Consider the following 14227-nt stretch of genomic DNA (forward strand, 5'->3'; position numbering starts at 1 on the left):
ATGGTTCTGTTCTTTCCCTTCAATTGACTACAAGGCAGCAGCAGTTTTATACCACACTAGAACTAGGTTGTTGTAAGAGTATTGCCAGCTCTTGGCCCAGACACCTGGTGCAGTCACCACGATGGGGGGCAGGGATGCTTTTTTGCATTCCCTTGCATATGTACATTTTGCAAACAATATTACATGAAAGAAGCGTCTAGAAGGGCATAGAGGAGGAGGGAGAACAGAGGCTCACCTTATTTAAAAAGATTGCGAAGCACTGCTCGTCCCACTGAAGTATCTGCATTGCTGGCAGCATCCAAACAATAGTGCTTGATGAAGGTATGCGTGGTGGTCCAGGTTGCTGCTCTGCAGATATGATGAAGAGGCACTCCAGCGAAGAGGGCTGTTGAGGAGGAGACCGCTCTTGTAGAATGCGCTCTTGGCAATGATTGCAATGGTCTTCCTGCTTGCTAGTGACAGAATTTAATTGCTGAGGACACCCAATGTGCTATGGTCTGCTTAGATACAGCCTATCCTGGACATATCCTTCCGTATGCTACAAAGAGCTGATCGGTTTTACGCAATGTAGCAGTTTGTTGGAGGTAAAATTTAAGACATCTCCTGATGCCCAGGAATGCAAGGCCTTCTCCACTCTCGTTTGTGGATTAGGAAAAAATTTCTTTAAAAGCACCGGCTCATTGAGGTGAAAGTCGGATGGAACTTTAGGCATGTAGCGGAGATTGGTACGTAGCACCACCGAATTTGAAGTGAACTGTAAAAACTGATCTTTGATGGTGAATGCTTGAATGTCACTGACTCTACGTGCCGATGTTAGAGCTAGAAGGAGAGAAACCTTCCAGGAAAGGAATTTGAGATCCACTTTATGAATAGGCTCAAAGGGGTGACGAATGAGCTGAGAGAGTCCCACATTCAAGTACAAGGAAGGAGGTGGACGCCGAACAGGCGGGAACATTCGAAAAAGGCCTTTGAAGAATTGCTGACTTATTCTAGTGGAATACAAAGAATTAGAGCCATCTTGACGGAATCTGGAGATGGCCGCCAAAAACACTTTCAGTATGGAATGAGACAAGCCAGACTTATCCAATTGAAGAAACAGTAAGATCTGTTCTGGTTTCGGATGTCGTGGATGTAAATTGGCAGCGAGACACCAGGAAGAAAACCTTTTCCATATAAGTTTGTAAGTCTTAATAGTAGCAGGCGCTCGAGCATTGGCTAAAACCTCTTTACAATCTAGATGGGTGAATTCAACGTGTTGAGGAGCCAAGCTGCTAATTTCAAGGAAGCTGGGTCCGGATGACAACTTTGACCCTCTTGCATTGTTAGAAGATTTGGTAGTGTTTGAAGTTGTATGGGATTGCACTCCGAGAGAAGTAGGAGCTCAGTGAACCAATATTGGCGAGGCCACCTGGGCGCGATGAGGATGAGGCGGCATGGTTGCGGTTTCATTTTCCGGATGACCCTGGGAACCAAAAGAATCAGTGGAAAAGCGTATGCAAATATTTGAGACTAGTTCATCGAAAGTGCTTCTCCGCATGAATTCTTGTGGGGAATCCAACTTGCAAAGCATGGGCACTTGTGGTTCTGCTTCGTCGCAAATAAGTCCAGGTCGGGATGACTACACTTCTGAAAACTCTGTCCAGAGTCGGCTGATTAAGTTCCCATTCGTGATTTGTAGCTGTCGCTCTGCTGAGAGAATCAGCGAGCACATTGGACATTCCTGGAACGTGCGTTGCAGACCGATTTATCTTGTGACGCAGAGCCCACTCCAAATCTCCTGGGCATCCTGAGAAAGAAGGGCCGATCTTGTGCCCTCTTGTTTGTTCAAGTAATGCATACTTGTTGTATTGTCTGTTCTGATTAGAACTGTGGATCCGTGTATCACCGTCCGAAAAGATTTCAGGGCCAGAAAAATTGCTCTCAACTCTAGAAGGTTGATGTGCCACTTCTTTTTTAATGTGTATTCCATTTCCCATTGACGGTCATTCCCTGTGGGTGTGCCACCCATCCTTCCAGGGAAGCGTCGTGGTGATGGTGTAACTTGGTATCTCCGTTAGGAATGAACGCCCTATTTGCAGATTCTCTTTTCGGGTCCTCCATAGAAAAGCTTCTCATACGGTAGTTCATGGCAATCCTGTCGAACGACCCTGACACTTGAACCCATTGTAGACTGAGTTCCTCTTGGAAAGGTCTCATCTGGAGACGGCAGTTGGGTATGAGAGGGATGCTGGATGATAGCATCCCTAGGAATGACTTGTACATTTGTACTGAAACTTACTCTTTTTGCCATACGTTGAGGGCCATCTTGCAAATCTTGAGTCGTCTTTCTTTTGAGACAAAGTCTTGGGTGAGGAGATTGTCTAATGTCGCTCCCAGAAACGATAACTTTTGTGACGGAACAAGATGGGATTTCTTGAAATTGATTGAAAGTCCCAGAGACTGGAAGAGCGAGAGGCATCTTTGGACATGTACTCTTACTGCTCTTAAAGAACTGGCCTTGATAAGGCAATCGTCTAAATACGGGAAGATTTGAATGCCTTCCAAGCGAAGATGTGCCGCCGCTGGGGCTAATATCTTCGTGAATACTCGGGGCGTTGAACGAAGCCCAAACAGGAGAACTTTGAATTGAAAGTTACTGCCAGCCACAACCTCAGGAATTTCCTGTGCCTGGGGAGAATGGGCACATGAAAGTAGGCATCTTGAAGATCTAGGGTAGCCATGAGATCGCCTTGGGAAAGAAGCTGGAGGATTTCTTGAAGTGTTAACATCCCGAAGGACATCTTCTTGAGGTATTTGCTGAGGGCGTGTAGGTCGAGAATGGGGTGCCATTCTCCTGTTTTCTTTCATATGAGGAAGAACCTCGAATAGAAACATCTTCCTCTTTGTAATTGAGGAACTTTCTCGATTGCACCTTTCCGAATCATTATATTTGGGAAAGAAGCTCTTTGAGGTGAGCTGGTGGCGGACCTTTTGGAGGTGAATGTGGATGGATTTTGACAAATTCTATAGCGTGTCCTCTGGCCACTACATCCAGGACCCACAATTTGATAAGTAATGGGATATTCTTCCTCCAAATTTTGACCTTGGTACTGGCAGCAGCAGCGGCAGGTGGCAGTTCTCATTGCCTTTTAGTAGAATCTTGTCCTTGATAGGAGGATTTTCGTTTCCCTTGCGAAAAGTTGTTGCCTCGCTGTCCGTATGTCTTGTTTATACGGTTGATATGGATTAGTTACTTACCTGTAATCCTAGTTCTCTTCCAGGGGTATACTCATTAAAGTCATAAGCACTGAATAATCTCTGCGCTCATGAGCGGGAACCCGGAACACATAACCAAATACATATATATATGTGTAAATATATAACAAGAGTACATAGTACTAAACAAATTATACACATATACATGTATACACTAATGATATGCACCCCAACCATAACCTATAGGCTAATAAAGCCAAAATCACATATTTTCTGCAGAATGAAAATAAACCATAGAAACAATGCAAGAAAAAGACAGGAGCCTAAAATGCATTCCACAGACAGAAACATCTTTTATTTTCATCAAATAAACTGTAATAAAAGGCAATTAGCCTATGTAGGCTGCATAAAGAAATAACATCCCTGCACAGAAAAATCAGACTGCCACCTCGCCTTTACGGCCTCAGAAAATCTGAACACTTTGCCTTTAAGGCCTCCAGGGGAACTCTGCTCCCATCATGTCCACAGGTGACAGTTAGGTCAGTTCTTTTGTACGGTACAGTAAACCTTGCAGGTATCTGCATATATAAGTGCAAAAATAACATTAAAACATAATGCTACTGCTCACCCGGGGAGGCGGGAGGGTGCTTATGACTTTAATGAGTATATCCCTGGAAGAGAACTAGGATTACAGGTAACTAATCCTTCTCTTCCAGGGGATACTCAATAGTCATAAGCACTGAATAGAATAGCAAGCTTATACCCACTTCAAAGCGAGCAAGCAGGAAATAGAAAGAACAGTTTGACACACATATCCTCGCTAGTATTAGCAAATAAGTTGCTTAGCGATGCCTGCCCCACCAGAGCATCTGCCTGTGTGTCTGAGTCAAGACAGTGATGGCGAGTAAAGGTATAGACTGAACGCCATGTAGCTGCCTTAGATTTCTGCCATAGAAACATTCGTAAGGAGAGCTGTGGTGGAAGCTTTCCCTCTCGTGGAATGAGCCTTTTGTCTTCCCGAAAAAGACCGGTTAGCCAACTGATAAGCCAAAACAATGCAAGAAACAATCCATCTAGATATGGATCTCTTGGATGCCGCAGAGCCCGTATTAATAGGACCATAGTTAATGAACAAACGGTTTGACTTTCTTAATGTCTTCTTTCTGTCCAAATAAAACTTAAGAACCCTCTTAAGGTCTGAGTGGAGAGCTCTTTCAGGAGGATTTGCAGGATTAGGAAAAAAGTAGGCAAAGTTAGGCAGATTAATGTGAAAATCTGACACAACCTTGGGCAAAAAAGAAGGATGCGTTCGGAGTACCACTATTATCAAGAAATACAGTGAAAGGTTCCTTACAACCCAGAGCCTGGATCTCGCTCACTCTACGAGCAGAAGTAATAGCTACAAGGAACGCTACCTTCCAAGTTAAGTGTTGTGAAGAGGCTTTGTGTATAGGTTCAAATGGAGCACCCATTAACTTAGCTAATACCACATTAAGCTCCAAGGTGGAGAAGGTGATCTAACTGGCGGATACACCTTTCTTAAACCTTCCAGAAAATCTTACACTACTGGCATCCTAAAAAAAAGGAGGTCCGGGTAGGTGATTTCCTGTAGGCAGTAATCACTGCAAGGTGAACCTTAATAGAGTTAAACTGAAGACCAGCCCTTGCCAAATGTAACATATGGTAGAATCACCTGTTCCTGACCATGGATAGGATCATGACCATTATTCTCACACCATATAAAGAAACGTTTCCATTTAAAGCCATATGACTTCCTTGTAGAAGGAAGTTTTGCTTCTTTAAGGATATGCATACAGTCTGGACTCAACCGCAAGTGTCCATACTGGATGACTTCAGGAGCCATGCTGCCAGGCGTAGGGAGGACATGTTGGGGTGAAACACTCTCCCCTTCTGCTTGGACAGAAGATCCGGGTGACATGGCAACCTCCTGTGTGGCACTTCCGACAACTGAAGGAGATCTGGAAACCACCACTGGCGTGGCCACCCTGGGGCACTCAAAATCATCCTGGAATTGGTTTTGTACATCCTGTTGATTACTGTCGGTATCAATGGGTCGGTGGAAAAGCGTACAGTAAGTTCTAACACCAATCTATCAAAAGGGCATTCCCTTGAGATCCGACCTGGGAAAACCTGAACGCGAAGACGGGGCATTTTGCGTTTTCCACGTCTGCGAACAGGTCGATATCTGGGGTTCCCCATACCTGAAACATGCTGTTTTTGACTTCCTCGTTAAGAACCCAATCGTGAGCCTCGACAAAGTCTCTGCTGAGGAAATCTGCCAGAGTATTGAGGGATCCCAGCAGATGCACAGCTGTTATCAACAAATCCCTCTCTAGTAACCAGTTCCAAATGGCCTGGGCTTCCATGAAAAGAGTCCTGGACCTGGACCGGGTCACCCCTTGCATGTTTAAATAATACATTGTTATTGTATTGTCTGTCTGCACCAGAAGGGACAGAGACTGGAATGATGGAAAAAGGGACTTGAGAGCCAGATGGACCGCTCTTAGCTCCAGAAGATTGATATGATAGCCCTTTTCGGAGTCTGACCATAGCCCTTGTACCTGCAAAGGGCCCATATGAGCACCCCAACCTTGGAGTGAGGAGTCTGTGATCAGAGTCGGAGTAGGAGGATCCGGATGAAATGGCACTCTTTGCATTAAGTGTGACCTCTTCATCCACCATCGTATGGAATCTTTGGCAGACTGATTGAGTATGCGATCCTCCCAGCACCCCGACCTCTGTCGCCATTGATCCTCTAAACACTGCTGCAGAGGACGCATGTGCAATCTTGCGTTTGGAACTATGAAGATGCACAACGCCATCGACCCCAGGAGAGAGGACACTTGGCGAACTGTTGGGTAAGTGAATTGAAGAAGAAGACATTTTGTCCGGATTGATAACCACCTCTCCTCCAAAGGACACCTTTACGTTTGTGTCCAATAGGGCTCCCAGATAGTGGATCTGCTGGGTTGGGTTCATTATTGATTTCTTGAAGTTGACCTGAAGACCCAGCTTGTGCATGAGATGAAGACATATTGTAAGATGATTTTCCAGAAGAGATGGACAAACTTTTCAGAAGCCAGTCGTCTAAGGATAGATGAAAATCCTCTGCTTCCGCAAAACGCAGCTACCACCACCATACACTTGGAGAATGTTCGGGGAGCTGACTTTAGTCCAAATGGAAGTACTGCATACGGGTAGTGATGAACAGACACCTGAAATCTGAGAAATTTGCAATGCCTCTTTGAGATTGGAACATGAAAGTATGCATCCTTCAGATCCTTGGAACACATCCAGTCCCCCTGATGTAGTTGGGGAAATATTTGATGGAGCGCGAACATCCGAAATTTCTCCTTTCGAATGAATTTGTTCAACAATCTCAAGTCCAGTATAGGCCTGTATTCTGCACTGGGACCTTTCTTTCTCACCAAGAAGAATCAGGAATTCAGTCCTTGGTTTCTCTGTAGAAGAGGAACTGGCTTTTTTTTGCATAAAAGAAGGTTTACTTCTTTCTGCAGAAGCTTGTGACTGATGAATGACTCTTTGGACTTATGACCAATGGAGGTTTTTTGAATTTGAGGACAACCATTCTGGATGATGTTGATGACCCACCTGTCTTTTGCAATCTTCTCCAATCGTTTAACAATGCTTCCTCCTACCAGAGTGGACCACAGCTGTGGAGGAAGTTCCATCTCATTGTTTCTGATGCTGTTTTGCAACTGAGGATTGCTGTCCGTTTCCTTCTCTGCCTGGCCCTGGTCTGCGCTGTTGAAACTGCGACCTCTGTTGACTGACCCTGGGTTGGAGACGACCAGCTTGATGCTTGCCCACGTTGCTGAAACGACCTTTTGTCATAGGGCCGAAAACTAAGGCGAAACTCCTTTTCTAGGCCAACCGCATTCTGAGTATCAAGCTCAGCTTTCATTTTGGCCATCTCATCATCCGCATGAGAGCCGAATAACGTTGTCCCGTTGAATGGCAGATTGACTATTTTCCTTTGGGCATCAGGCTTAAGGCCCGTGAGGCGAAGCCATGCAGACCTCCTGGAACATATGCCGTGGAAATAACCATGTGCCGCAAGTTCCGCACAATCCGCTGCAGCACTAATACTTCGGTTTGCAACAAATCCACCTTCTACCACAATCTCAAGGAAATCCTTCTGATCTTCCTTAGGCAACTTCTCCGCAAACCTAGACAGAGTCCAATAGGAGGTGGTCCTAGCGACCCAGCAGAGCAGACGCACTAACCACTCATGACAGAACCAGCTGTGTTACACATCCTCCGCCCCAAGGAGTCCATGTTTTTGCTGTATTTCTCCGGCGGAGCGGATGAGATAGAAGTAGCCGAATGGGCTTCGAGCGGTTACCACTATAAGAGTCTCGTGGTGGATCAGTGCGCAGGAATAGAGTATCCTGATTCGGTGCCTTGTACTTTTTTGCAATTCTAGAGGGCCCTGATCCCACTGTAGCTGGTGTCATAAAAGTCTTCATGGCCGGTTCCAACAAACCTGGCACCAACGGAAGAAGAGGTAGGGTTTCAAATATAACTGAAGATTTCACAGGAGGAACTGCCATAGTTCTATCGAATTTGCTAGCCCCATTGGCACAATACATCATTGAAAGTCCCCAAATCATCCACAGGAGATATCCTGGATGGTGGTGTTGATGAGATAGTGGGGGAATAGTCTCTGTAAGAGGACCTTGTTGAGGTGGAAGAGGCAGGAGATCTGTGCCTTCTTTTCGGAGTAGGAGGCCGATGAGACCTACTGCGATCCCTGGAGTGTGAACGCCTCTTTACTGGAGACCTAGATCTTCTTGGAGAACCACCAGCCGGTGGTCTTGAAACTTCAAAGGTAAACGGTCTGCCATCGAACGTGGGCTGCATCTTCCAATGGTGGATGCTCTCCAACCATCTAAGAGGCATGTTCACAGGAGGTGATCTGCGCACCAGAGAGCCCTCCGGGGTCAGCTGCAAAATTTGTAATCCCATTGACGAAGCAGAGGAGCTCAGAGACTGGAGATCCAGACGCCGGTGTAGGCACCTCTCTGGGAACCAGTTGTCTGTCCCTCTATGTTTAATTTCTCGAGCCAGAATGGGCCACAATAGAAGATTCCTTATGAGAAGAGGCTCTGCCCAAAGAAGACCTGTCCACAGATTCCCTCGACGTCAGGTCTTTCGACGTAGACCTTGGATGGTCAGCCAATGACTTAGACGTCGGCTCCGACCTCGACAAAGACCTATGAAAGGTCAGAGAGGCCGATCTAGACTGTCTAGACGCAGAACCTGAAGCAGGTGGCGGAGACCTAGACGTCGACCTTCAAAGTCAGTTGCCTTTTCGAAGTCGAATTAGTCTTCTCAAGCCTCGAGCCATGCCTCGACGTCGAGCCATGTCTCGATGGCGACCTCTATCTTCGTCTTTTCTCAGGTTTCGACGTCAATCCACTTCTACCTCTCGACGTAGATCTCCTTTTCTCTCTCTACGTCGATCGTCCTTCTCGACGTCGTCTTGACAGCAACGGACACCAAATGCCTCGACAGACCTAGACGGCGACCTCGACCTCCACTTCGACGTCGACTTGTGCCTTACCGGCGAGGTCTTCGACGTTGGCGTACTCCTCTCGACTGGCTTAGACGTAGACAACCTTGACGGCGATTTAGATTTCGACACTGAAGTCACTTTCTTAGACGTCGACGCTTCATGATGTCGTTTTTTCTTACTTTTATCCTCAGGAGCAGACCTTCAACGTTTTGCTGTAGAGGAGGGCCTGCCAGATGAAAAATCATTTCTTGCCCCCTTCTCAGGTCTTTCTAGTGAAGTAGTGTGGCTCACTGGTTAGAGGCGGCAGACCCGAGAGCAGAGGACTGCCCGGGACCAGGGTTCGATTCCCAACGATGCAGGTTTCTGGACCAGGGTCAGCGGACTCGATAATTCTCTCGCCTCGGTGCCCACTCTGATCAGCGATCACACTCGGCAACTCTGGGCATTAGCTTGCCTCATCTTCACTAACGGCCCCACCAGACCGCCGGGGATGCCTGGTCTCACCCTGGAGATACCCATTAAGGGACCATCTCTCAGGGAAGCCAGGAAGGGTTTCGCAGCGGTCGAAGCGCGGAGGTACCCCTTCGGGAGTGATTCCAGCGCTATATAAGCACACAATTAATTAATTAATTAATTTCTCTCTCCAGAAGACCCAAAAGCGGAATCTTCTCTTTCCTTCAGTGTTCTCCTGGAAAGTTTGAGGCAATTATAACATTTTTCCACATTATGTGTGGAAGGAAGACAAACCATGCAAACAGAATGGGGATCTGTTTTGGACATCTTCCCACAGGAAGGACAATTGTAGAATAAAGGTGGCATAACTGACTAAAAATTCTTGATTAGTCAAAAAATATTTAATAATACCACCAGCAGAGAATACTGTCGAATAAGACAGGAAAAAAAACAAATTCTGACTGAAAAACAATCAAATTCAGCAGAGCTCAAGTTCAAGGTTCCTCACAGAACAAGCCGGAAAAAAGAACTGACCTAACTGTCACCATTGGGGCATGATGGGAGCAGAGTTCCCCTGGAGGCCTTAAAGGCAAAGTGTTCAGATTCTCTGAGGCCTTAAAGGTGAGGTGCCAGTGTGATTTCCTGTTAAGGGATGTTTTCTTTATGCAGCCTACATAGGCTAATTGCCTTTTATTACAGTTTCTTTAATGAAAATAAAAGGTTTTTCTGTCTGTGGAATGCATTTTAGGCTCCTGCCTTTTTCTTGCATTGTTTTTATGGTTTATTTTCATTCTGCAGAAAATATGTAATTATGGCTTTATTAGCCTATAGGTTATGGTTGGGCTGCATATTATTAGCATATACATGTATATGTGTATAATTTGTTTAGTACTATGAACTCGTTATATATTTACACATATATATGTATATATGTATTTGTTTATGTGTTCCGGGTTCCCGCTCATGGGCGGAGATTATTCAGTGCTTATGACTATTAATTAGTATCCCCTGGAAGAGAACGCTGGTTACCTTGTGATGAATGGTACGAGCGTTGCTGAGAATATCCTCCTCTATACGAATAGGACCTGCGTCCTTTGGCGCCACGAAAGGACGATTTACGAAATTGCAGGTTTCCCAGCGACCTTGTGGTGTCTATCTTTCTTTATGGCCTGAAAAGCCTCATCAATGTGCTGACCAAATAGATATTCTCCGTCGTAAGGCATATCTATTATCTTTGCCTGGACTTCTTGCCAGAAGGAAGTTGACTTCAGCCAACCCGGTCTCCTTAACACTGCCGCGCCCGCCAATTATCGGAAGCCTGTGGTTGCCACATCCACAGCTGCGTCAATCGTCTCTGCAGAGACGCACTCCCCTTCATGAAACCTTCTTTGCTTCTGAACTCTCCGGTTCCGGAAGCTTTGCGATTTATGGAGATATGTCTGACCACATCCGTCTATCATATCTACCTAGGATTGCTAGGGAATTTGCTGCTCGGATTGTAGTCGCAGCTATCGTTGACACCTTTTTTCCGATGGAGTTGAGACGTCTTCCATCTGTCAGGTGGGGCGGTCACTTGTGAGGACGGGTTTCTAGCTCTACTTTGTGCTTCTTGAGTGACAACAGACTGTCTTAGCTTGTCCGATAAGGCATACAGGTGATGTAATGGGCGCCTTGTACTTTTTGTCAATTCGAGGTAAGACTGCGGGTAAAGAATTTGGAGTGGACATGACTTTCAGGCCCTCCTTCCAAATGAAATCTATTATCGGGATTGTCCTCACTTGTTTGTGTGGCTGATCTTTAAAGTCATAAAAAAAATCCTGCTGTTCAGTATATTATCACAGAAGAGTAAGAATTAAAAGTTACATACGACATCTTATATGATATAAAGAAAATGCCAAGGAAGAGAATAAGATAATAAGTTAATAAATATGCATATTCCAATATATAAATATTATTGAAATAATCCTTGGTATCTTAAGATCCTGGGTATTAGAGGGGGGTCTGGTGAAGGCCACGGAATGCTATTTTATAGAAAACAAGTTCTCAGTAGACTTTTAGACTATGGGAGGCCTACAAGTCATTAAGTGGCAGGCGCTCTCCCAGACAATTGGGCACAAGAGATGAAAGGGCTCAAGAGATAAAAGGGCCATGATAAAGAGGCTCAAGCATGATATTGTGGACTGAGGCTAAACTGGAGGTAGATGAGACTGGGGACACAAGACAATTTGGGTCTTAAACCGCAGGACTATAGGGATATAGTGTAAGAGGCGGCTGAAGCAAGTCATCCTGCGGCACAACATCGCTTCTACGAAGTGGGGGACAAAGCATGGAAACTACTTGCATAGTTAGACAGGCGCAAAATGGCCAACTGTTGGGTAACCAATATATGCGCTCATGATGGGGAACACTTGAATGCCACAATATATTGCCAACAACTTAGATGCTTACTATTTCCTCTATTCTCCTGCAGGTACAAGTACAGTTACAGTGGAGGAATCCCACGACCTAGTGGCCAAATTGAGGCTCCAGACCCTCTCCACAGTGGACACAACACTTTTGGAGAGCGATCCCAACAAGGATAAGGTTGCAAAAGCGATATAGTGCACACAATCGGGAAAAGCAATGAGGCCCAACGGCATACCAATACAGGTCTATAAGCTCACAACATCCACCATCGCACTGTAGCCGTTACTGATCTACATGGAGACCCGGCAACAAGACACTCCCCAGATATCAGCGATTGGCTTCCATAGTTGTCATTCGTGTCCATGGTAGGCCACCAGAGAGGTGTGCTTCCTACCAGACTAGATCGCTTCTCCATGCAGAAGCGACACTGGGATACAGACCTGGGCAACCTAGATGACTGGCCAGAAACAGTGGCCATCAGGTCGCGTTTCAGGCTGGAGCCGCGTAAAATGTTACATAGATCTTACCTTTCCTACAACATAATTTTCAAAACGGGCAGGGTGTCTGATGCACATAGTCTGAGGCTTTGTGGTCAGAAAGGTACCTTCTTCCACATCATTTGGGACGGTACAGCAGCCCAAACCTTCTGGGAATCAGTGGTGACATGCATGAATAATGTATGTGGGAGTGATCTGCCAATCCCACTAAATGGTGCCGCCTTAATGTGCAGGATGCCATGGACTTGAGCAGCATGGAACCAATCTGAATGACACTGGGCAGGACAACGGTCTACCTTAACCTAGCCAGCCAATGGGGGACGTCTGCACCACTTAAGGACTGGAAAAAGGACCTAGATTAATGCAAGTTAGCTGAGAAAGGTTACAAAAGTCAGGTTGCTCCAGAAAGTGGGAGAGGGTCTGGGGCAAGTGGAATGCTTACAGATGACGCCCCTGTGACATCCCCATTGCCATGTCCACCGAAGGCACCATTCCCAGGGACTATACATTTGACACACAATGGGCGGGGAGAGTACTGTGGGGCGGAGAGTGAAATCTTTAAGGGCAGGACTGCAGTTTGTTCACTCATCTGCATGTGCAAATACTTGTGGTGCAATTGTTAATTACTACTTGCTGTAACAATGCAGCCTATTAGCTAGCAATGCTTGCTTTTTTCTCTTTGAAGGGATAGGTTTTCTGCTGTTCATTAAAAGCAGTTCAATTGTCTTCTGGTTTCCCTGCTTTACTTGGATATGTGCAAAGATAAGTTCTCACAGCATTGCTTAGCCTGTTGTGTTTGCAAGGCTGCATTGGTGGTTATAAAATATCTATATCTATATCTAGATCTACAGTCACATAATTTGTATGTATTCTGGGGTCCCAGCACATAGGCAGGAATATTCAAGTGCGTATGACCATTGATGAGGAACCCCTGGAAGAGAAGAGCGCACTTTCTTACAATGCCTTGCAGCCCTTCTTGTTGTAGTCTCTCGGTAGGCATAAGTTGCCCATCAGGTGGCTCTCCCTCTGTGCAAACCTAAAGGGCGTGTGCTCCATCTGCCCTAGAGCAGGATGCCCCTTTCCTATGCACTCGGACCTCCTCCAGTTGGCCATCCATTTGCTCCAACTACATCCATGCCTCTCAGTGGATCTCTGTGGATAACATTTAGGAAATATCCTTCACCTTTTTCTACAGTGGAACATTTGATTGAAACGTTGAATTTTCTTCCATCTGTTGCTTTCAGTCTTTCTTCTTAGCGTGGTCTTGACCAGAACTTTTAAACATAACAGGGGAAATAAAGAATCTGAAGATGGCTACCAAGCACAGGGGCTTCTGGTGCGGGCATCTGAAGTCAGAAGGATGGACTAGGCACCAAATGCTGCCAACAGGTGACCGACAAACAAAATAAAAGTAAAAACTACAAAAGCAGAGTTCCAGGCCGAACCACTAGATGACAGAATAATGCACATCACGAGAGTTCAGAAAAGATACACACTGCAAAACTAATGCTTACAGAGGGAGATAACATGCTTAGGGTGCTCCAATGTATCAGAGATTTAGACCTTTAAAAGCAGATCAATCTGAGCATTTCAAACAGCACTGCAACCAGCACAGCTCAAATTTCCTTACCTTTACAGCAGGAGTTTTTTTGGGTGGACCAGAAGGCTTGCCTTCCTTGTCACCACTACCAAGAGTTGGTGCAGCCGCCTTACTGGGAGGAGCAACTTTGACTTCTTTCTTGTCTGCTGCAGCAGCCCCCCCAGGCTTCTTGCCATGGGCCAGTTCTGCTTTATCGGCACACTCTTTGATCTGAAGTATGGAAAAATCAGAGAGGATTTTTTTAACACTTCACAATAACAGCCCAAATCAGAAAACCAAGGCAGTACACGATCATTACCAAATTACAAAAAATAACTATCATATATACATTGGCAAAGTGAAAAATAGGAGGTGGTTAACTGCACTGTAAATCATTGGCTGGTGAGACCAAAGTTGTGGGTCAGAAAGAATCTTGAGTGGGAGAAGCAAGCTGCATTAAATGTAAATTTAGGGCATCTCTACAACAGACAGGACTTGAAGTTCTAAATCATACACTTCACCATGCACATGTGGTAC

The 14227-nt window shown here is 45.6% G+C and overlaps 1 protein-coding gene across 8 annotated transcripts in view; it reads right to left on the minus strand.

Annotated features, from left to right (window-relative positions):
• Positions 1–14227, minus strand: part of CKAP5 (cytoskeleton associated protein 5) — a 901993-nt gene that overhangs the window by 676174 nt on the left and 211592 nt on the right. For all 8 annotated transcript variants that reach the window (XM_086959680.1, XM_086959676.1, XM_086959682.1 and 5 more), the window contains exon 13: positions 13742–13921. In XM_086959680.1, coding sequence (XP_086815806.1) covers positions 13742–13921 — 180 coding nt within the window. The remainder of the gene's footprint in view (positions 1–13741; positions 13922–14227) is intronic.

Source organism: Lissotriton vulgaris, chromosome 2_2 (genome assembly GCF_964263255.1).
Source record: "Lissotriton vulgaris chromosome 2_2, aLisVul1.2, whole genome shotgun sequence".
In the NCBI taxonomy this organism is placed as follows: Eukaryota; Metazoa; Chordata; class Amphibia; order Caudata; family Salamandridae; genus Lissotriton; species Lissotriton vulgaris.